Source organism: Jaculus jaculus, chromosome 11 (assembly GCF_020740685.1).
Source record: "Jaculus jaculus isolate mJacJac1 chromosome 11, mJacJac1.mat.Y.cur, whole genome shotgun sequence".
Lineage (NCBI taxonomy): Eukaryota > Metazoa > Chordata > Mammalia > Rodentia > Dipodidae > Jaculus > Jaculus jaculus.
In genome coordinates, this window is record NC_059112.1 from 113,294,237 (window position 1) to 113,317,498 (window position 23,262).

The window sequence follows — 23,262 nt, forward strand, 5'->3', positions numbered from 1 at the left end:
AACCTCTAAGACATCTCTCCAGCCCCAGATTTAAAATATTATTGAAAAAAATTATTGAAACGGTATTATGCCTTTTATTTATTTTATTATTATTATCATCATCATTAATTTTTGTTTGTTTTTTTGAGGTAGGGTCACATTCTGGCCCAGGCTGACCTGGAAGTCACTATGTAGTCTCAGGGTGGCCTTGAATTCAGGGTGATCCTCCTACCTCTGCCTCCTGTGTTTTTTTTCTCTCAAATTTTGATACCTTTTTGGTATAAAAGTGGAAAGTAGGCTGGGCGTGGTGGCACAAGCCTTTAATCCCAGCACTCGGGAGGCAGAGGTAGGTGCATTGCTATGAGTTCAAGGCCACCCTGAGACTACATAGTGAATTACAGGTCAGCCTTGGCTAAAGTGAGACCCTACCTCGAAAAACAAAAAGAAATACACAAACAAACAAACAAAAAAAGTGGAAAGTATTGGGTGTGATGCTACTCTTTGTGATACTTTGTGATGAAACGGGATGCCCACCTTGTTTTGGGGGCCAAGGTAAACTCCCACAAGGTTGGCTGCAACGAGAGTTTTATTCATATAAAACTGACAAGGTTAAACAAGAAAAGAACTTTCCAGTACAAAGCATGGTGGCACATGCCTTTAATTCCAGCCCTCAGTAGGCTGAGGTAGGAGGAGCAGTGTGAGTCCAAGTCCAGCCTGAGACTACATAGTAAATTCCAGGTCAGCCTGGGCTAAAGTGAGACCCTACCTTGAAAATCAAACAAAACAAAACAACAACAGCAACAAAAGAAATTTCTACTGTCAAAAGCATAGTTTTTTTCCCCCCCCCTTGGTTTTTCGAGGTAGGGTCTCTCTCTAGCCCAGGCTGATCTGGAATTCACTATGGAGTCTCAAGGTAGCCTTGAACTCATGTCAATCCTCCTACCTCTGCCTCCCAAGTGCTGGGATTAAAGGCATCTGGCATCACGCCCGGCTAGGATAGGGTTTTAATTAGGGGATTGAGACTACTACATTTTTGTCAAGAATTAGTGTATTCTGGGCGTGGTGGCGCACGCCTTTAATCTCAGCACTTGAGAGGCAGAGGTAGGAGGATTGCCGTGAGTTCGAGACCACCCTGAGACTCCATAGTGAATTCCAGGTCAGCCTGGGCTAGAGAGAGACCCTACCTCGAAAAACCAAGGGGAAAAAAAAAAGAATTAGTTTATTATTAGGGGCTCAGGTAAGGAGTTTTAGAAAAAGGGGGGGAGCAAGGAACCCAGAGAATCATTGATGCATTGTAGCACTGCCAGCCCAGAAACAGCAGTATGTGGCAGTAGATTAGTAAGGTAGGGGAGCTGGGGTGTGAGCCAGGAAGAGAGGGAAGAGGTAGATGATAAATAAATAGATTGGTAGAATGAGAGAGATGCATAAATAAAAACAGGCAGACAGAGACAGTGGGAGATCAGAGAGAGATACAGAGATCACAGAAAAATATGGAGATCAAAGAACATGCACCTTATTTCAAGAAAGAGGGCAAGAGAATGGTATCTGGGCTTTTATGCCCATACTTTTGGGGCATGGGGACTTGCCCAGTGGAAGGAAGGCCTTGTTGAATTGTGAACTGGTGTTCAGTGAAGGATCCAGGTTGAGTTTTGGCAAGGTGGTAAAGGAGACAGTGGGTGGGTAGGGAGCTCTGAGACTCTGATAATAGGATTCAAGGTTGAACTTTTAACCCACTCTGTACCTGTCTTACTGGCACAGTGATAATTCCCAGGAGTAGTTATATTTTATTAATTTTATATATGCTGCCTTCTTAAATTCTTGAGGGATAGGTAGAGAGCTCTGTGGTTCTGACATCTATAAGATTTAATAGCTCTTAAACTCAAAACCCTCTCTTATAACCTTACCTATTATTGCAAAGCATAAAGGGATGCTCAGAAGACTCTTCTCAAAGGATTTCTCAGCTCCTAGTCCAGATCCATAAATTGCAAGTGATTGTGAAATCTGTGCTTGATTGAGACATGAACATTATGTAGCAAGTAGTGACAAGCCTGGTCCACTGAGACAAAACCATATAAACTCTAACGTGACCTCAAGGTGTCTCATTAAAACATGTGTAATTTCAACACTACTCACTTTCCTCAAACTCACCTTATTAAAATGGCCATCAGAAAGAGATGCTTGTTTTTAGGATTTCTTGCATTTTTATGGACTGAATTGAGTGCTGAAAACAATACAAAGAATGCAACATGCAGGCTGTTGGGCAAGTTTGACTTGACTGGATATGTAGATGCCAAAAACCATTCAATGGTTATTGGAGGATTGTTTCCTGTACACTCCAGGACCATCCCTACAAATGAGTCTATTTTGGAGCCAATATCAGCCAAGTGTGAAGGGTAAGCCACTGTTTAGTGTTTTTTTTGCACATCCATTATAGGTGGTAGAGGAGGAGTGGTGATATGGGGTCTGTGTTTGCAGATGCAGCCTTGATGCTATCTTACTCTGTCACTATCTGACTCAGAATACAAACTTCAAGTTTCCAGACCTCAGTTTCTCCAAAGTGAGTATTATGGAATTGCTTAGAAATGGCAAACAGTGTCAAGGAGTCTTTCTCTACTCCTAAATATAGCAAAAGGGAGAGTTTTGTAAATATAGAATGTTGTTCTTCAGAGAACACTCTGTGGGCCAGTAGGTCCAGGACCAGTATCATCTAAGAGTTCCTTGGACATGTGGAATCAGGGGCTGCATCCTTGACCTGTTGAAGCAGAGCCTTCCTACCCTTTGACAAGATCTTCTGTTGATTTATGTGTACTCTAAATGCTTGAGAAGCACTGACTCAGGATTATGTAGCCTTGTAGCTTTATTGGCAATTGTTACCCACTAAAACTTTCCTCAAGTGAAAGTTTGCACTATGGGAACACTGATTTATTTCTGAGCCAATGTTCATGACAAGACTCTTTCTTTCAGCTGCTGGGAAGCCTCTGTCTCTCCTGCTGTCATCTCCAAATTGTCATATTAGAAAGTGAGATCCATGACTGATACTCAAATTTGTTACAACTCTATTATAAGAAAAGCAAAGATGTGATAAAACAGATGTCTGGAGATAACACACACACACTCCACAGATCACATTCACATGTATGAAAAAAATGCTAGAAATTAAAAGAAAACAAAATAATTATCCACTTCTCTAGTGCCACCCCTCCAAAATCTCTTTTCATTTTTGTATATTCTTCCTTGGCTCTTTCCCAAATGCATGTATGATCAGTCTTCTGTTGGACATTTCACATAATGTAGCCAACATTTCCATCTATGATCATTATAATTGTAAATGCACACTATAAACATTTTAGCAATATCACATCGTTAAATATTTGCTTATCAGAACTCATTTCCTTTGGGCACATTTCATGTTCTGTATTTGATATATCATAGGAAGGAGGACTCATCTGTAATGTTTTTGGAAAATGGGAAGACTTACCATGAGTCCCTCCTTTTTTTTTTTTTTTTGTTTTTTTTTTGAGGTAAGGTCTCACTCTAGTCCAGGCTGACCTGGAATTCACTATGTAGTCTCAGGGTGGCTTTGAACTCACTGTGATCATCCTACTTCTGCCTCCCAAGTGCTGGGATTAAAGGTGTGTGCCACCATGCCCAGCAAGTCCCTCCTTATCTTTTTCCTCAAGCTTCTAATTGTTTTTCTATTCTTACAGTGAAGCAAAGGGAGGGTGTGAGAAGAAATAGGCTTTTGCTTACAACTCCATTATTAAAGATTTGGGTCATTATTTACAACAGGAGTTTTCACTTTTTCAATCCTCAGTAACCTAAAATGAAAACTTAAGAGTTTGTCATAATACAATACATTACCATTTTATAAATGGAATTATTGATTTGTTTTCCATTTTCCACTGGAGTGTCTGGAGGTCTCTTTCCTAGCAAGGTTAGATGCAAAAGCCAATATACAGATTATTGCATATGAATTCTACCCCTATCCTTCCAAATAATTTGGCAAGACACTATGATTGAAACAGTAGTGAGAAGTAAACATATCCTTTTAAAAATAATTTCCCCATTAGAGTTATTTTGAGATTTTTCTATTCATTGCAATTAAAACTTGAGTGGTTACTTTTTGACTTCATAATTTTTAAAAATAATTTTTTTTCTCGAGGTAGGGTTTCATTCTAGCCCAGGCTGACCTGGAACTCATTATGTCTCAGGGTAGCCTTGAACTCATGGCAATTCTCCTACCTCTACCTCCTGAATGCTGGGATTAAAGGAGTGTGCCACCATGCCCAGCTACAAATACATTTCTTTGAAATTAGATCTATGTTATTATTATTAGTATTATTATTATTATTTTTTTTTACTGTTAAGAGTTAACAATTCCTCCTACCTACCCAAACTCAGTGTTCTCCAAATCTCTTGCTACTTCTTTGTTTAATACAACTTTTCCTTCTAGTGGGAGAGTCCTCATGGGAGGCCTATTCAATGTAGTGCTTAGAGCCAATATTCGTCTAATCAAATAATAATTTCATTTTAGCATCATTAACTTGTAACTGATTCAGAAATACAAGTTTGTGTTTAGAGAATTTTCATTCTGAAATCAATAATTTTAACAAGATAGCTTACTATCTTTACCTGGCTATTTGTCAAGTATGTTACAGAGAAAGGCTTTGTATTGTTTTGAAAATGTTACTTAAAGGAGATAAAGACAATATAATGGAATAAAGAAAGAAGTATTTTAATTTTTGTCTTGGTTAAAATACACAAAGATGAGCACTTTTTGAGAATAAAATGCTATATAGTGTATGTGATGTATATAATAATGATATGAAAATCATAATAAAATCAATGAATAAAAGGAAAAAAATCATCCTAAGTCCCATCCTTTTGGTAATTATCCTGAGTACATTAAAAATTTTCCTGTTAATCCTTAGCCAAATGCTCATACACTTGTGTATTTTAAATTATAGAAACAAGTTTGCATACTGCCTATTTTAGTTTATATTCACACTGCTTTATAATTTCTTTAATTATAATTTTTAATGATGAAAGTATTTCCATACACTAAGTATATTATCACTGGACATACATGTTTCTTCCACTTTTTTAAAAAAATTATTTATTTATTTATTTGAGAGCGACAGACACAGAGAGAAAGACAGATAGAGGGAGAGAGAGAGAGAGAATGGGCGCGCCAGGGCTTCCAGCCACTGCAAACGAACTCCAGATGCGTGCGCCCCCTTGTGCATCTGGCTAATGTGGGACCTGGGGAACCGAGCCTCGAACCGGGGTCCTTAGGCTTCACAGGCAAGTGCTTAACCGCTAAGCCATCTCTCCAGCCCTTCTTCCACTTTTTAAATATTATAAATAATTCTCTAGTTCACTTTCAGACAGAGAGCTTCTTCCTTTGGGAAGAATTATTATTATTATTATTATTTTAGCTAACTTCTCAGGGGTGCAATTACTTGTTCAAAGCAAGTGAATGTTTTTCTAGCTCTTGAAATAAATTGTTATATTACTTAAAAGAGTATATTGTGTATTTATTTCAAAGACATGTAATGATATGTAAATTTAGAAATTAAGTAAGTTAGAATGATAAAGCCCTTCATATACTGGCATCTTCTGGTTCTCCAATTTTCTCTTTCATTGTGTGAGCCCATTCCACTCTCTCTCCAAGCATATTGATTTTCTATTCCTTGAAGATAATGTTATTCCTATTGTCTTCACTGTTCTGTTCTTATGGCCTGCAGGCCCCTTCCCCTGATAAGATGTCACCCTTCAAGCCTCAGTTGTTGGGTCCTCCAGGGCTGGGTGTCCCTTGTATTGATTACTATTTTTATTTTTATTTTTATTTTGACTGTAATTGGTTGGCTGATTTTTTAATGTTTTTTCTTCTTTTTCTTTTTTTTTTTAAGATTTATCTTTATTTACTTATTTGAGACAGAGAGAGGGAGAGGCAGAGAAAGAGAGAGAGACAGAAAGTGGACATACCAGGGCCTCCAGCCACTGCCAACAAACTCCAGACTCATGTGTCCCCTTGTGCATCTGACTAACGTAGGACCTGGAGAATCGAACCGGGGTCCTTAGGCTTCATAGGTGTGTGCCTTAACTGCTAAGCCATCTTGCCAGTCTTTTTTTTTTTTTTTTTTTTTTTTGAGGTAGGGTCTTACTCTAGCCCAGGCTGACCTAGAATTTATTAAGTAGTCTCAGTGTGGCCTTGAAAGTCTCAAGGTGGCCTTGAACTCCAAGCAATCCTCCTACCTCTGCTTCCCAAATGCTGGGATTAAAGGCATGTGCCACCACACCCTGCTTAATGTAGTTTTAAAAATAATTTTATTTATTTGCAAGCAGAGAGAGATAGAAGAAAGACGAACTGAGAGAGTGGGTACACCAGGGCTTCTAGCCACTGCAAATAGACTCCAGATGCATGTGCTACTTTGAGCACTTGGCTATTCATGGGTACTGGGGAATTGAACTCTGATTGTTAATATCTGCAGCCAACACCTTAACTGCTGAGCCACTGCTGCAGTTCCAGTTGCTTAGAAAGTTCTGTGTCTGTTTTTCTCACTTATGCACTTATTATGTTTAACACTAGAGAACTAGTGATAGACATACATACTATATGAAAATCAAAAGCAAACCAAAAACCCAAATAAAGTGATATGGAAGAAAATTCCCACCTGCCAACAAGAGTGTTTGTTACTGGGCATTTAATTCAAAAGTAGCTGCTCAAAAGAAGACATAGAGTTAAATCTTTTATCTGCAGAGGATATTAAGAGAAAAATTCATGTTAGGGTACTTGTTTTAAATAGGTTAAAATGTGGTTAAAACTCAGAAGAAAGAAAAGAAGAATTCTTTGTTTAATGTAGGAAAAGATGAAACAAATGTGTTATTTCAGTGCCAGAGTAGTTCCCTTTTGAAGGACTGGAGAATGAAAAGGAGACATCATGTATATGCTTATATGTGAGAACAGTAAGGAGATAATTCAATTAAATATCTCTCTACATTAAAAATAAAATTGCATGGGGGCTAGGGAGATGACTTAGTTGTTAAGGTGCATGCCTGTGAAACCTATGGGCCCAGGTTTGATTCTCCAGGTCCCTCATAAGCCAGTTGCACATGGTGGCACATGCATCTGGAATTTGTTTGCAGTGCCTAGAGGCCTTGCTATGCCCATTCTCTCTTTCTCTTCCTCTCTAATAAATAAATAAATAAATAAAAATAAAATCTTTTTTTTTTTTTTTTTTAGTAATAAAATCTTTATAAAAATTGCATGGGCTGGAGAGATTGCTTAGTGGGTACAGTGCTTGCCTGTGAAACCTTAGGACCAAGGTTCAATATCCCAGTACAAGATGTTACATGTGTCTGGAATTCATTTGCAGAGGCTAGAGGCCCTTTTGTACCCAATCTCTCTCTCTCTGCCTCTTTTTTTTCTCTCTCTCAAATAAATAACTAAAATATTTAAAAAAAATAAATTTACAGCTGGGTATGGTTGGCACATGCCTTTGGTCCTAGCACTTGGGAGGCAGAGGTAGGCAGATCACTATGAGTTTGAGGCCACCCTGAGACTACATAGTGAATTCCAGGTCAGCCTGAGCTAGGGCAAAACCATACCTTGAACAACAAACAAACAAACAAACAAAAAAATCGCAGAAGGAAAATTATGCACTTAGAGTCATAGAATATATATTTTTATTTACTCCTACCATAACTATGCTAACATATTGAGGTTATTTTTGTAATTATAATTAACATTCAGGAGAAAATATGTTAAAGTAAGATGGAGAGAAAGAAAAATTATATGGTACCCATGAACATGTTTTAAAGGGCTGTTTGGTTCCTGTTTTGGTAGAGAGAACTGTGACTATAAGAATATTGTGAAAAGAGATAATCAGAAAGTGAAGAAAATTATGCTTATGAAAGATCTTTAGAGCAAGAACATACCCAAAATGTTGTTTCCCAAGATAACCAATTGACAATGATAATGACTCATATTTGAATCTTTAAAGATTTTATGGTATTATGAAAAATCAACATGATCAGAAGATTGAGGCATCTGCTAATGTTTTGGCAAAATGCTGTCACCACTCACTCCAACCAAAAATTCCCCCCTTTTCTCCCCAAACACCTTCACAATGACCAATGCTTTACAGAGCTGTTTCCTTTGCAGGTTTAACTTTCGCGGTTTCCGCTGGATGAAAACCATGATCCACACACTCAAGGAGATTAATGAAAGGAAGGATATTTTGCCCAACCACACTCTGGGCTATCAGATCTTTGACACCTGCTTCACCATCTCCAAAGCAATGGAGTCAGCCTTGGTATTCCTTACAGGGCAGGAAGAAAACAGGCCTAATTTCAGAAACAGCACTGGAAAATATCTGGCAGGAATTATTGGATCAGGAGGATCATCCTTAACAGTTGCTGCTTCGAGAATTCTAGGGTTGTATTTCATACCTCAGGTATCTCAGAATATTGTGCTGGGTACTAATCTTTAAAGAAATACAAGTGGGTTGTATGGAAATTGCTACATATGTAGATGTTTTAGTAACTAACATGATTGGATGAGGGAGAAGGTGATATATGTTAACTCTTATCAGTGGTGTGATGGATAAGCTATAGCAATGTGATATATCAATAGATAGGATCACATCATCACCTGATATCCATTCTTAAGATGAGAAAATACATACAAGGATCACAGATTAAATAAGAAAAACATCTATGTACATAGAAGTATGCATGAAAAATAAGTTTCCAGTGACTATTAGAGAACTCTGATTAGGCTTGAGATTGGAATGGCACTTTCTTTTATTCATTCATTCATTCATTCATTATTATTAAGTATATACTTTGTATGGACACATCATGTGTTGGTAGGTACCATCATTTCCCTCCTCCCTGCCCACATTCTGCTGAAGGTCCTCCTCAGTGGGATTGCTGTTATTCCCCATTGGTTTATAAGTTATGAAAGCAGCAGTCATCATTGTGGGGGAGTACAATGCCTCTGGTTATGTCCTCCCAACCATGACTCTTATAATCTTTTTGCCTCCTCTTCCACAAAATTCCCTGAGCTGTGGTGGCTGCATTTTAAGTCTGCTTCAGTGTTGAGCTCTCAAGAGCTTCTGGGTTTCTGTTTTGGTATGTGTTGAGCATCCTCAATGTCTGTCTCCTTCACACTGGTGCAGTGGAATGTCATTTTCCTCCACCTTTCACAAGCTAAGTCTTTGAATCTTCATATTCAGAAGTCCTGGAAGAGGGAAAGAGAAAAGAGAAAAGAATGAAAGTAAAGCTGGGCGTGGTGGCACATGCTTTTAATCCCAGCACTTGGGAGGCAGAGGTAGGAGGATCGTTGTGAGTTCAAGGCCACCCTGAGACTACATAGTGTGTTCCAGGTCAGTCTGGGCTAGAGTGAGACCCAACCTTGAAAAACAAAAACAAACAAACAAAAAAAAAGAATGAAAGTAAACATGCATGTTTGTGGGGGGAGGCATAAGCAAGAGAACTGGGACTACTAAATCAATGGAGAATGCACTAATTCTATGATCTTCATGCATGGGATTCCAGAGTTGCCAGAGAGCTTGGAAAATCACTCTGTCTGCAGGAAGCATGAATGGAAGGCAAATGACCCCCAAGTGAAAAGTAGTGCGGTTGAGTTCATCATGATAATAATTGGCCACCCTAACTGTCTTGGTGTGGGATAGGAAAATTATTGATAGGATAGGTCAAAGTTCTCTCTGACAGTCCCACACACTGAGTAGAAAGAAGAGTAAAAAATTCTTGTCTACAGAAGGATGTGAGAATAAAGGAAGAACTGCTCAGTTTTTGCTATCTCAACCAATATATGCTAAAACTGTGTCATTTAAGGTCTGACTCTTGCATTCTAGTAACTGTTAATATTTTCAATTATAGGTGGGCTATACTTCATCTTGCTCACTTCTTAGTGACAAATTCCAGTTCCCAACTTATGTTCGCACAGTAGCCAGTGATAAAATCCAGTCTGAGGCTATGGTAAATCTTATCAAGCACTTTGGTTGGGTCTGGGTAGGTGCTATTGCAGCTGATGACGATTATGGAAAATATGGAGTAAAAGCTTTCAAGGAAAAAATGGAGAGTGCCAACCTCTGCATCGCGTTCTCTGAAACCATTCCCAAAGTCTACTCTAATGAGAAGATGCAAAAGGCTGTTAATGCCATAAGGAGCTCCACTGCCAAAGTCATCGTGTTGTATGCCTCTGATCTTGACCTCAGTCCTTTTGTGCTGGAAATGGTTCACCACAACATAACTGGCAGAACATGGATAGCAAGCGAAGCATGGATTACCTCAGCCCTCATTGCAAGGCCTGAGTATTTCCCATATTTTGGTGGAAGTATTGGATTTGCCATACCAAGAGCTGATATACCAGGATTAAAGGAATTTCTTTACAATATCCATCCTAGCAAGGATCCAAACGATGTCTTGACCATTGAGTTCTGGCAAACTGCTTTTAACTGCACCTGGCCCAATAGTAGTGTTCCATACAACATTGACCATAGAATAAATATGACTGGTAAAGAAGACAGGCTGAATTCCATGTCTGATAAGCTCTGTACTGGAGAGGAGAAGTTGGAAGATCTTGAAAATACCTATCTGGATGTGTCTCAGCTGAGAATCACGAACAGTGTGAAAAAAGCTGTTTATGCTATGGCTTATGCTCTGGACCATCTAAGTAGATGTGAAGAAGGGAAGGGACCATTCTTTCCAAACAAGCATTGTGTGTATATACCTGACTTTGATCCTTCACAGGTAAGCTATTTTTCCTCATGGTACGGGAGATGATTATAAGTATTCATGCTATTGAAACTGTTGATTTGCCATTATACATTATGGGCATAATTTCATTACATGGCCACTTAAAAGTCGTAATTTGCTTGTGTGGCCTGAATGTGCATCTGAACTCCTTTTTTGTTGACAGAATTATTATTAGGTTCACTATGAATGATAGACCATCCCTAACAACATAATTTTTCTTTTTTTACACAAATCAAATTTAAAAGTGAGCATTCTGGGACTGAAATAGTGACTTATGGACTCATATTTCTTATATTTTGACCACTATCTACAATATGGGACTTGACTTTGTAATCAAAGATGGCTATAAGGGCTTCAAACATATTCACTTTTTTTTTTTCTGGCTTTTTAAAGGTAATGTCTCACACTAGTCCAGGCTGACTTGTAATTCACTATGTAATCTCAGGGTAGCCTCGAAGTCATGGCCATCCTCCTAACTCTGCCTCCTGAGTGCTGGGATTAAAGGCATGCGCCACTACACCCGGGTTTTTTTTTTTTTTTTTTTTTTTTTTTTTTGAGGTAGAGTCATGCTCTAGGCCAGGCTGACCTGGTAGTCATTCTGTAGTCTCGGGGTGGTCGACTTCTATCTTTGCCTCCTGAGTGCTGAGATTAAAGGTGTGTGCCACCACATCAGTCCATATTCACATTTTAAGCAACAGAAAAAAGAAAAGGCAGGGCTGGAGAGTTTGCCTAGTGGTTAAGGTGCTTGGCTGAGAAGCCTAAGGACCCAGCTTCAATTCTCCAGTATACACATAAGCCAGATGCACAAGGTAGTGCATGCATGTGGAGTTTGTGTGCAGTGGTTAGAGGCCCAGGTGCATCCATTATCTCTCTCTACTCTGATAAATAAATAAATAGTATTATAAAAAAGAAAAGAAAAGCCAAAGATAAATGTGTATCTCTATTTAAAGATAATTCACAGAAATTGTGTACATTTCTCCTAACATCCAGTTAGCCACACTAAGCAATGAGGTCTTACAGTTATCTGGTGAGTAACCAAGTGCTTTGACAATGGCTTGTGTGTTTGGGGGCTTTATGTGTCTCCTTGACCAATAGCTCACTGTGGGGGCTAACCCAGTTCTGGCACTGAGATTTATCAGCAAGAGCCTATGATTTTGGGGTAAAGCTTTCCTAACCCCTACAGGGTTCTGCCCAAACTATTCCCCCTTCTCCTATTAAGAGCCATACCTTGGGCTGGAGATATTGCTTAATGATTAAAGTGCTTGCCTACAAAGCCAAAGGTCCCACATAAGCCATCTGGCTTTGGTTGCAGTAGCTAGAGGCCCTGATGTGCCCATTCTCCCTCTCTATCTAATAAATAAATAAATAAATAAAATATTTTTAGAAAGAGTCATACCTTTTAATTAGTTAACCAGAAGGAAGGTTTCTATGGTATTGATTTATGCTATCATTAGTTTTGTATATTGTTCACTCCTATCTTCCCTTACCCATCTCCCCTGGCAAGACCCATCTACCTCCTATATATTCTTTTCCCCCCTTGACTGTTAGTTATCCCCTCTTCTTCTCTGCCCCTGCCTCCCCTCTCCCCAAGCCTTTCTTGCTTCCTTGCCAATACTACTGATGCTTACTACAATTTATAAACAAATCAAGCTATTCCATGTTAGGAACCAAATCTGAGTAAGAACTTGTGGCATTTGTCTTTCTGAGTCTGTGTAGCCTTGCTAGTATGATTTTTCCAAGTCCATAGATTCTCCTGCAAATTTCATTATTTTATTTTCCTCACTGCTGAGTAGAATTCTACTGTTGTAAATATACTACATCTTCATTATCCATTCATCAAGATGAGTATCTTAGATGATTCCATTTCCTAGCTATTGTGAACAAAGCAGCAATAAACATGAATGAGTAGGCAAAGTCTCTAGGGTATATACCCAGGAGTAGTATAGCTAGATTAAATGGTAGGTCTATTTTCAGATTCTTGATGAGCCTCCATACTGATTTCCATAGTGGATATACAAGTTTTCACCCCCACCAACAGTGGGTTCTTCTTTCCCCATACCCTCACCAGGATTTATCATTTTAATTTTTATTTATTGGAGATAGAGGAAGAGAGAGATAAAGAGTGAGCGAGAATGAGCGTGCCAGGGCCTCTAGCCACTGTAAATGAACTCCAGACACATATGCTACCATGTGCATCTGGCTTACATGGGACTTGGAGAATTGAGCCTGGGTCCCTAGGCTTCACAGGCAAATGCCTTAACCACTAAGCCATCTCTCCAGCCCCAGAATTGGTTATAATCTTTTTAAAAAATATATTTAATTTTTTTTATTTATTAGAGAGTTAGAGAGAGGGAATTTTTTGAGGCAGGGTTTCACTCTAGCCTAGGCTGGCCTTGAACTCATAGTGATTCACCTACCTCAGCTTCCTGAGTGCTGAGATTAAGGCCTTGCTTTATGTCCCAGCCAGCGGGGAGTCAAACAAGGACTCGAGGAGAAGCTAACCTGAATGGGGGGGAGGCAAACAGACACAAGAAGGAGACCAAGCTAAGTATTTTGTCAAGGTCTCGAAGTTTATTTTTACACATAGGTTTTTATAGGATTGTAGGGGGAAGGAGTCATAATCAGGCCAGAGATCACAGGGTTACTGGCTAAATGCAATTTCTTTGTTTCTTCATCAATTACCAGCAGCACCAGAGGAGGCTATCACCCAGGCATAACGGCTCCTTCATTTCTGGTAATACATCATTAGATGAGGAAATAGAAACTTAACTTGCTATATGGTGGTTTCTGTCAACATGGCCGAGGTTTGGTTCATAGCTCCCAACAGCTTTACTTACTTCTTTGCCCCCCTTTTTTCCTCTGCACTTTTCAGGTATTCTTTCATTTCCTTTGTGGATTTCTAAAACTATTACCTTCTTTCTTTCATCTTCAGTATCTCTCTCTCTCTCTTTTGTTATTATGACTCCTTGACCAGCTTGCAGAGGAATATCTTCTAACCCAACATCTTACTAGGAATTTATGAACTAAGTCTTTACAATTCACTGTGAGGTTTAACATTTAGAACTCATTTCTACCTGTTCAAAGACCTCTTGCATTTGAATTGCCCCATGTGGCTAGAGGCTATCATAGTAGAAAACAACAACATAGAGGAAAAAGAAACAATAAAATCCCATGAATTATATGAGCTTGAAATAATTTTCTTTATACAACTCTGTTGTCAAGAAAATTGAAGTTTTGCAAATTGATTTTCCCTTTTCATTTTTCTGCTTTGCTTTCTAGCTAATGTACTATATAAAGACACTTAAGTTTACAGCCCATGATGGACACCAGATAGAGCTTAATGATGCTGGAGATGTGATAAATGGACATTATGATATCCTAAATTGGCAACTAGATGATAATGGAAAGATTTCCTTTGTGCCAGTTGGAAAATACACATTCAAACATTCTATGTTTGAGCTCATTCTCCCAAAGAATTCTACAATATTTTGGAACACTAATTCATCAAAGGTTAGTTGCTCTGATATATTATTTTGTTTGTATGCCAAATTATTTTGTTTATACATGCTAGCTTCTTATATATAGTATATATGCTATATATAGAGAGATATCTATACCTATTTCTATATATATGTATGTAGAGAGAGAGAGAACAGAGCGAAAACAGAAAGAACTTTATTTATTTTTTGTTTATTTAAGTGAGAGAGAAAGAGGGAGAGAGAGAGAATGGGCATGCCAGGGTCTCCATCCTTTGCAAATTCCAGGCAAATGCCATTTGGCTTATGTGGGTACAGGGGAATTAAACCTGGATCCTTAGGCTTTGCAGGCAGGCAGGCACCTTAACCTCTAAGCCATCTCTCCAGCCCAAGAGAAAGAACTTTAATAGAAATATATCTCTTTAACATACTGATCTAATATTCTTAGTATATCCAATATTTGGATTGTTGGATTATGTAATAATTTTTTTTGTTGGAGGGAAGAGGGCAATCATACTGTTTTCCATAATCCTTTAACTGATGCACATTCTCTCCAGCTGTGTGTAGTGGCACCATTTTTCCACATTTTTTACCAGCACCATATATATATGAGTCATTCTCACTGGTTTGCATTTAATTCATATCTTTTTTTGGTGGGGGGGGTTCAAGGTAGGGTCTCACTCTGGCTCAGGCTGACCTGAAATCCACTCTGTAGTCTCAGGGTGGCCTCGAACTCTAGGTGATCCTCCTACCTCTGCCTCCCAAGTGCTGGGATTAAAGGCGTGCGCCACCACACCCAGCACTGATTTATATCTTTTAAAGTTTATTTATTTGCAAGTAGAGAGAGATGTAGAGAGAATAGAGACAGAAAGAGAGTCAATGGGCACTCTAGGGCCTCTAGCCACTGCAAATTAACCCCAGACACATGTACCTCCTTGTGCATCTGGCTTACGTGGGATGAGGCCAACCTGGAATTCACTATGTAGTCTCAGGGTGGCCTCAAACTTATGGCGATCCTCCTACCTCTGCCTCCCGAGTCCTGGGATTAAAGGTGTGTGCCTTTATGTGGGTACTGGGGAATCAAACCTGGGTCTTTTGGCTTCATAGGCAAGCACCTTAACCACTAAACCATCTCTCCAGCCCTTTGATTTATATTTGATTTGCATCTTAGTGATGTCAACCATTTTTAGCATACAATTTGATTATTTGATTATGAGATATAATAGTCTATTTTCCTTATTCTATATGTGGATATCTAATTTTCTCAGCACATTTACAGAAGACTGTCCTTTCTTCATTAAATGGTATTAAGCACCTTTGTTGAAAACCATTTGGTTGTAGATGCATAGTTTTATTTCTAGGCTTTCTATTGACTTATATGTCAGTTTTGCTTTTTTTTTTTTTTTCCAAGGTAAGGTCTCACTCTAGCCAAGGCTGACCTGGAACTCACTATGTAGTCTCAAGGTGGCCTTGAACTCATGGCGATCCTCCTATCTCTGCCTCCCAAGTGCTGGGATTAAAGGTATGTGCCAACCATGTCCAGCCTATGTGTCAGTTTTTGTGTCAATATGGTCTTGTTTTAATTCCTACATTTTTTTTTCCCCCATGTAAGGTCTCACTTTAGCCCAGGCTGACCTGGAATGCACTCTGTAGTCTTAGGGTGGCCTCCAACTCATAGTGATCCTCCTACCTCTGCCTCCCGAGTCCTGGGATTAAAGGCATATACCACCATGCCCTGTTTCCTACAGTTTCCTACACAAAAAGGAAAATGCCTACACAAGGTTTACAGAATCCTTGTTCTACTAAACTTAGAAAAATAGTAAAATATAGTAGTGTATTTGTATTTTAAAAATGCTGCAGTTTCACACAGTAATTTTATTTTCACATCCTCCCTATTAAAATTGGAGTTATAGTTGTATAATGAAATTGATTCAAATGTAATTCAATACAAATTTAATAAGTACATACTAACAGTACCAGCAACACATGTTTTATGTCTTAAATGATGTAAAGTTTTTTAAGTTTACCTTATTTTTCTTTTTCTGAGACAGGAGATCACTGTGTAGCCCAAACAGGCTTCATACTCACAATCCTCCTGCCTCAGCTTCTCAGGTCCTGGAATTATAAGCATATACAACACTTGTTTCAGAAAATGTATTTAGATTGATCTTTAAATAAGAACTCCCAGATTAAGATCAGAATTGATGTAGAAATATTACATGTGTCCTGGATTTTAAAGTACACTTATGCATATTTATTACTAAAATTTTAACTTATTTAGCAAAAAAATTCCTGGACTATAGGGACTATATTTTCTTTATGCCTTCCTATTTTTTTTTTTCTCATAGGATGCATCTTTAATTTTTCTAGTTTTTCCTACTGACCACATGTTTGACTTTAATACTATATTAGGATACCCTTAGTGAGAAGAAATGCTTTTCAGTTTCTCAAGATGATTATTGGGGTCACAGGTACAACCCAAATAGGAGCAGACTTGTCACACTATTCCAAATCCCTAAGGCATCATGGCTAAGTCTGGATCCCCAATGTCTCTCTAGACTTTCCATATTGTTATGTCTTCTTTATATATTATATCTTTGCTCAATTATACTAGGTTTATCTCCTTTTAGATTGGAAAGTCTCCACAGAAATACAATCAGGAACTTTCTCAGCTTCACAAGTGGAAGAGACATTAATTAGGCATTGTTATATCCACAATGTTTGTCTTTGCTAGCGCCCCCATTCAGTGTGTACTGATGTGTGTCCTCCTGGAACTCGAAAGGGGATTCGACATGGGGAACCAATATGCTGCTTTGATTGTATCCCATGTGCTGATGGACATGTGTCAGAGAAACCAGGTAGGGATGGTCATTTTCTCATTGCTATTAAAATGCAATTAGACTGAACATGTGTTGGCAAGGGGTTTTTGAAATCTTTATAACAAGAATAAATAACACTTAACAAAATTCATTGCTATCACTATTTGAATGTTCTGTTCAGTATGAATTACAAAACTTTTTTTTTTTTTTTTTTTTACTCCTAAAGCTGCTACATTTGGAAAAGGTCTACAATCATGAAGTTAATGAGGAAAATACCAAGTTTTCCCTTAAAGTCTCCATCCAAATAGACACCCAAACTTTTCTCAGCCTTGGAGAACATGTCTATTGCTTTATTTCCCTTTTTTTTTTTTTTTTTTTTTTTTTTGGTTTTTCGAGGTAGGGTCTCACTCTGGCTCAAGCTGACCTGGAATTCACTATGTAGTCTCAGGGTGGCCTCGAACTCACGGCGATCCTCCTACCTCTGCCTCCCGAGTGCTGGGATTAAAGACGTGCGCCACCACGCCCGGCTTTTATTTCCCTTCTTATTGCCAGTTCTTCTCTGCTTACTTCTCAAATCGGTATCCTCTCTTCTATGAGGGGATGTTGAGTGGAATACTGAAAATGGCTGGGGCTTAAACTATTCTTTCTTTCACTTCAGTAGTTACACTTTTCTCATTTGTGGAGTATTCTGGGGTTTATAAAGACACACATTCCTCAATAGATAGTTGGAGAAGAAAGATGCATATCTTTTGAAAAGATCAATAGATGAAACTGAGAAGAATAAATTCTTACTAATGAAAATTGTTCTCAATCTGTTGTAACACCATTTTATCACAACTACTTTTAAAAAATATTTTTTATTTATTGATGAGAGAGAGAGAGAGAGAGAGAATGGGTGCAGCAGGGCCTCCAGCAGCTGCAAACTCCAAATGCATGCACCACATTGTGCATCTGGCTTATGTAGGTACTGGGGATTTGAACTTGGGTCCTTTGGCTTTGTAGGCAAGTGCCTTAATTGCTAACCCATATCATCAGCCTCCACAACTATTTTTTTTTTGTTTGAGGTAGGGTCTCACTCTAGCCCAGGCTGATCTGAAATTCACCATGAAGTCTCAGGGTGGCCTCGAACTTGCGGCAATGCTCCTACTTCTGCCTCCCGACTGCTGGGATTAAAGGTGTGTGCCACCACTACCAGCTCAGACAACTACTTTTTAATTTTTTTTTTTATTGACAACTTCCATAATTGTAGACAATAACCCATGGTAATTCTCTCCTTCCCCAACTTTCCCCTTTGAAATCCCACTCACCATCATACCCCTTACCCCTCTCAATCAGTCTCTCTTTTATTTTGATGTCATCCTATTTTTTCCTCCTATTATGAGGGTCTTGTGTAGGTAGTGTCAGGCACTGCGAGGTCATGGATATCCAGGCCATTTTGTGTCTGGAGGAACACGTTGTTCTTCCTTCTTCCTTTGGCTCTTACATTCTCTCTGTTACCTCTTCTGCAATGGATCCTGAGCTTTGGAAGAGGTGACAGAGATATTTCAGTGATAAGCATTCCTGTCACTTTTCAGCACCATGGGGCCTTCTGAGTCATCCCAACATCACTGCTATCTGATAAGGTTCTCAAACCAAAAGTGAGAGTAGCATTAATATATGGGTATGGACATTAAGAGAAGTGCATACTGGGAAGTTTGGTGAACATAGTATATGCATTTAGCCAGACAGCAGCAGACGTTGTACCCCTAGGGCTCATGGCTACCCCTGTTGTATGTTTTTAGCATCAGGGATGTATTCTCTCCAATGGAGCAGGCCTCCAGTCCAATTACAGTGTAATTGGTTTCCCCCATAACAGATATACCACTATTGCACCCATTGGCTGATTTGGCCTGGCTGGCCAAATTTAAGGCTTTCAGTGTCCACTATTATCTCCACTGGTGATTTCTTTCTCTCCCACTCAGCTGCATGCAGTGTAGCCTTTTCCAGCTTTCTGTCAGCTGGTATACATGGAGGAGGTTTTCAGCTCAGCTCCAGCAGGATTTCTCAGTGACCTTGTAGCCCAAGCATGTGGAGTCTTCAGCAATAAGGTTTTACCATCTATTCCTGGTGGGAAACCAAGAGCCTTGACAATGGCCTGTAATGTTTTGGTGGTAGCAGTGACCTTCCTGGCCAACAACTCTCTGGAAGGTATCCCATCCCTGGCACTGAAAATTTTCTACTAACAATCTATGGCTTCTGGGCATTCTATTGCCCAAACAAGCAGGTTTCCATATGACTTATTCATACTCTCTTACATTTTGATTAGTCCTTCCCCCACCTTTCCTTTACTCAATCTTTTCCCTGACCTCACTTAGGCCTTTCCACTCCAATTAATCTGTTCTTCTACTTACATATATACAATATCCTATTAAGGCTCCCTCCCTTCCTTTCCATTCCCTTTATATCCCCTTTCTAGCTTACTGGCCTCTGTTACTGAGTTTTATTACAACTCACATAGAAGTCCAATCATTTGTTGCTAGGGTACTTTTGAGATATTATATAGATTATGTATAAGGGATTTCCAGTGGGATCCTTGATGTAGAGCTTCAATTGCTCTGATGCTCTTCTTAGTTAAAGGAAGCAATTGGATTTCCTTGTAGTCAATTCTCTGTTGTTTTTCAATAGGTCAAAGAGAATGTGATAAGTGTGGAGAAGACTACTGGTCTAATGCACAAAAGAGCAAGTGTGTGCTGAAGGAGGTGGAATTCCTTGCTTATGATGAGGCCCTGGGGTTCACCCTTGTTATCCTCTCCATCTTTGGGGACCTTGTGGTATTGGCAATCTCAGTAGTGTATGTGATCTATAGGCACACTCCACTGGTGAATGCCAATGACAGGGTGCTGAGCTTTCTCATCCAGATGTCTCTTGTCATCACAATGCTGTCATCTATGCTGTTCATTGGCAAACCGTACAACTGGTCCTGCATGGCCCGCCAGGTCACTCTGGCACTGGGATTCACTCTTTGCCTGTCTTCCATTCTTGGAAAGACAATTTCACTGTTTTTTGCCTACAGGATTTCTGTATCCAAAACCAGATTTACATCCATGCACCCCCTTTTCCGAAAAGTCATTGTGCTAATCTCTGTTCTGGCTCAGGTTGGCATATGTGTGGCTTACTTGGTGTTGGAGCCACCATGGGTATACAAGAACATGGAATCTCAAAACATAAAGATTATTTTTGAGTGCAATGAGGGTTCTGTAGAGTTCTTGTGCATCATATTTGGGGTTGATGTTTTCCTGGCCTTACTGTGCTTTCTTACAACCTTTGTGGCTCGCCAGTTGCCAGATAATTATTATGAAGGAAAATGCATCACTTTTGGGATGCTGGTCTTTTTCATCGTCTGGATCTCATTTGTCCCTGCTTACCTCAGCACCAAAGGCAAATTCAAAGTGGCTGTGGAAATATTTGCCATTTTGGCATCCAGCTATGGTTTGTTAGGCTGTGTATTTGCTCCCAAGTGCTTCATTATTTTGCTGAGGCCAAAGAGGAACACTGAAGAAACTGTTGGTGGAAGAGTCCCCACTGTTGACAGGAGCATTCAGCTGACTTCAGCTTCTGTGAGCAGTGAGCTTAACAACACCACTGTGTCCACTGTCCTGGATGACTAGAGCTATATTTTACAAGTGTCCTTCAGAGCTGTAATGGTGATTGGACTCCACACCCCAATTTTGGTTGCTCCTGAAGCAGCTCCCTGATGCTTTGGGTCAGTGTTAAAGATCTGGCCTATGGCAGGGTAGCCTTAGACTGGAATATCACTTGCTATTGAAATAAAAACCCTTCCATCCAAACATTGAATTAGGATTTTAGAGTAGAGAATATGATAGACACAATTTATCTAAAATGCCAGAAATATCTGATCTAGATTCTAAATTAAACTAAACTATATAGCAAGACCAAAAGAGGCATTTTGGTTTTGCTATACTCTGTTAATGCCTTCTTGCAAAGGGCTCTACTTAAGAATTACAATTCTGGGGGCTGGAAAGATGGCTTAGTGATGAAGGAATTTACCTGTGAGGCCTTAGGACTCAGGTTTGATTCCCCAGTAACCACATAAGCCACATGCACAAGTTAGTGCATGCATCTAGAGTTTGCTTCAGTGGCTAGAGGCCCTAGTATGCCCATTCTGTCTCTATATCTGCCTCTTTCTCTCCCTTTCTCTGAAAATAAATAAATAAAATATTAAAAAAATAATTACAGTTCTGATGCTTTCCTTTAGAGCAGAGGCTTTAAGAAATTCTTGGAAGATAATTTGTGTTTTGAGAGATCCTGACATCTTAACAATATTGAGGGAATTGAAACATTATGAAACTCAGTTTCTTTTTGACCTCAAAATGGAAACAGAGAAGCACCTTGAGGCTAGGTATATATACTCCAGGCTTTCCTTGGCAAGAATAAGTGGTCAAGTGTCTGTTCATAACATTTACCTTTTCTTGAGAAAGAAAACCAAAGGTAATGGCTGGAGAGATGGCTTAGTGGTTAGGTGCTTGCCTGTGAAGCCTAAGGACCCAGGTTTGATTCCCCAATACCCACATAAGCCAGATGTACAAATGGCACATGTGTCTGGAGTTTGTTTGCAGTGGCTGGAGGCCCTGGCATACTCATTCTCTCTCTCTAAAATAAATAAATAAATAAATAAATAAATAATATTTTAAAAGAAGGTCAGTACCGCAATTAAGTAGATTGTATAGTAAAGATGTGGATGGCAAAACAGCACATATTCAACTTTAGCAGATATTAAAGATTTTTAACAATAAAGCCAGTGGTAAATATTTGCCCTTTTTATGTAGAATGAACTGGAATTTAATTCCTAGGTGGAAATGCTATATATATTTTTTGATCTCCTAGGCATTAAAGTTTGAGAATGACCCATATGTATTTATGTGCACCTGAATTAAATGTGTGTAAAACCAAATTTTTTCAGAGCTGATAAACCAATACTATATTTGATTCTGAAAATCCATCAGGAGCAGAAAGCGTTCAGTCTTCAAGAGAGCTTAATGATGTCTGTGAATATTAATTAACCAAACTTGGTAGATATTCTTGTAGGCATGTAGGAGCAGAGAGTAGAACCATGATGACTAGTTAGCAGGATATCAGGAACTTACTGATTTTTAAAGAACGGATGATCATTCTAGATAAGATACAGGGGATAAGCTCCCTACAACTTAAATAGGAACTTTGGATCAAGGTTCTCCAAATATAAAAAAATGATTCCCTTTGTTGAAAGGCCAACACAAACCAGTGTTTTTTCAGGACAAATATCTTCTCATTCATTTCCTATAACTTCAACAGTGCTCTGCATCATAGGGCTTATAATTATTAGATGATAATCTGTATCACAATGTGAAGAGGTTAGAAATATGCTAGAAGATGACTTATGTCTAATGATGTGGTTTACTTTTGTACTCAAAATATTTCAATATCAGTATTTGCTGAGATGCTAACTATTGAACATATATACTCTAAAATGTTAATAAAAGAAATATATCTGGTAAATATCAAACTCCATTACTTCATGCTACATTGTTCAGCAATATTGTCTTGTTAAACTTGTGTTCTTTGCAACTCCTTTCTAAGCAGCAACAGTTTCAGGAAATTTCAGACATTTTTTTAAAATTAAAATATCAATTGAGCTTGTACCTTTAATGGTAATATTTATTTATATAACTATAATTTTAAGGATCAACTTAAAATTTTTTTTTCTTGATTTTTCGAGGTAGGCTGTCTCAGGCTGACCTGGATTTAACTGCGTAGTCTCAGGGTGGCCTCGAACTTACAGCGATCCTCCTACCTCTGCCTTCTGAGTGCTGGGATTAAAGGCGTGCACCACCACGCCTGGCTTAACTTAAAATTTTTTTAGTTTTCATTTATTTATTAGAGACAGAGATGGGTGGGGGGGAGAGAGAGAGAGAGAGAGAGGGAGAGGGAGAGAATGGACATGCCAGGTCTCTAGCCACTGGAAACAAATTCCAGATGCATGTGCCACCATGTGCATCTGGCTTACATGGGACCTGGAGAATCAAACCTGGGTCCTTAGGCTTCACAGGCATGCACCTTAACTGCTAAGCCATCTCTCTAGCCCAAGGGTCAATTTTTACCTTAAAAATAGTGTTATGCTGTTACTTGTTGATTTAGCATAAATGTGTTGGTATAGAACTGGC

The 23,262-nt window shown here is 38.9% G+C and overlaps 1 protein-coding gene across 2 annotated transcripts; it reads left to right on the forward strand.

Moving 5' to 3' along the window:
- Window positions 1–2,136: 2,136 nt before the first annotated feature.
- LOC101604520 (vomeronasal type-2 receptor 1-like) lies at window positions 2,137–20,709 on the forward strand. Of its 2 annotated transcripts, none has more exons than XM_004652100.2 (6): window positions 2,137–2,372; window positions 8,147–8,438; window positions 9,889–10,761; window positions 14,047–14,277; window positions 16,978–17,101; window positions 19,727–20,709. In XM_004652100.2, exons 1-6 carry the CDS (start codon window positions 2,137–2,139, stop codon window positions 20,707–20,709), a joined length of 2,739 nt encoding a protein of 912 aa, XP_004652157.2. The 2 variants fall into 2 exon arrangements, with proteins under 2 accessions (XP_004652157.2, XP_044986201.1); XM_045130266.1 differs by having other exon boundaries at window positions 2,269–2,363; window positions 8,132–8,438.
- The last annotated feature ends 2,553 nt before the right edge of the window (window positions 20,710–23,262 follow it).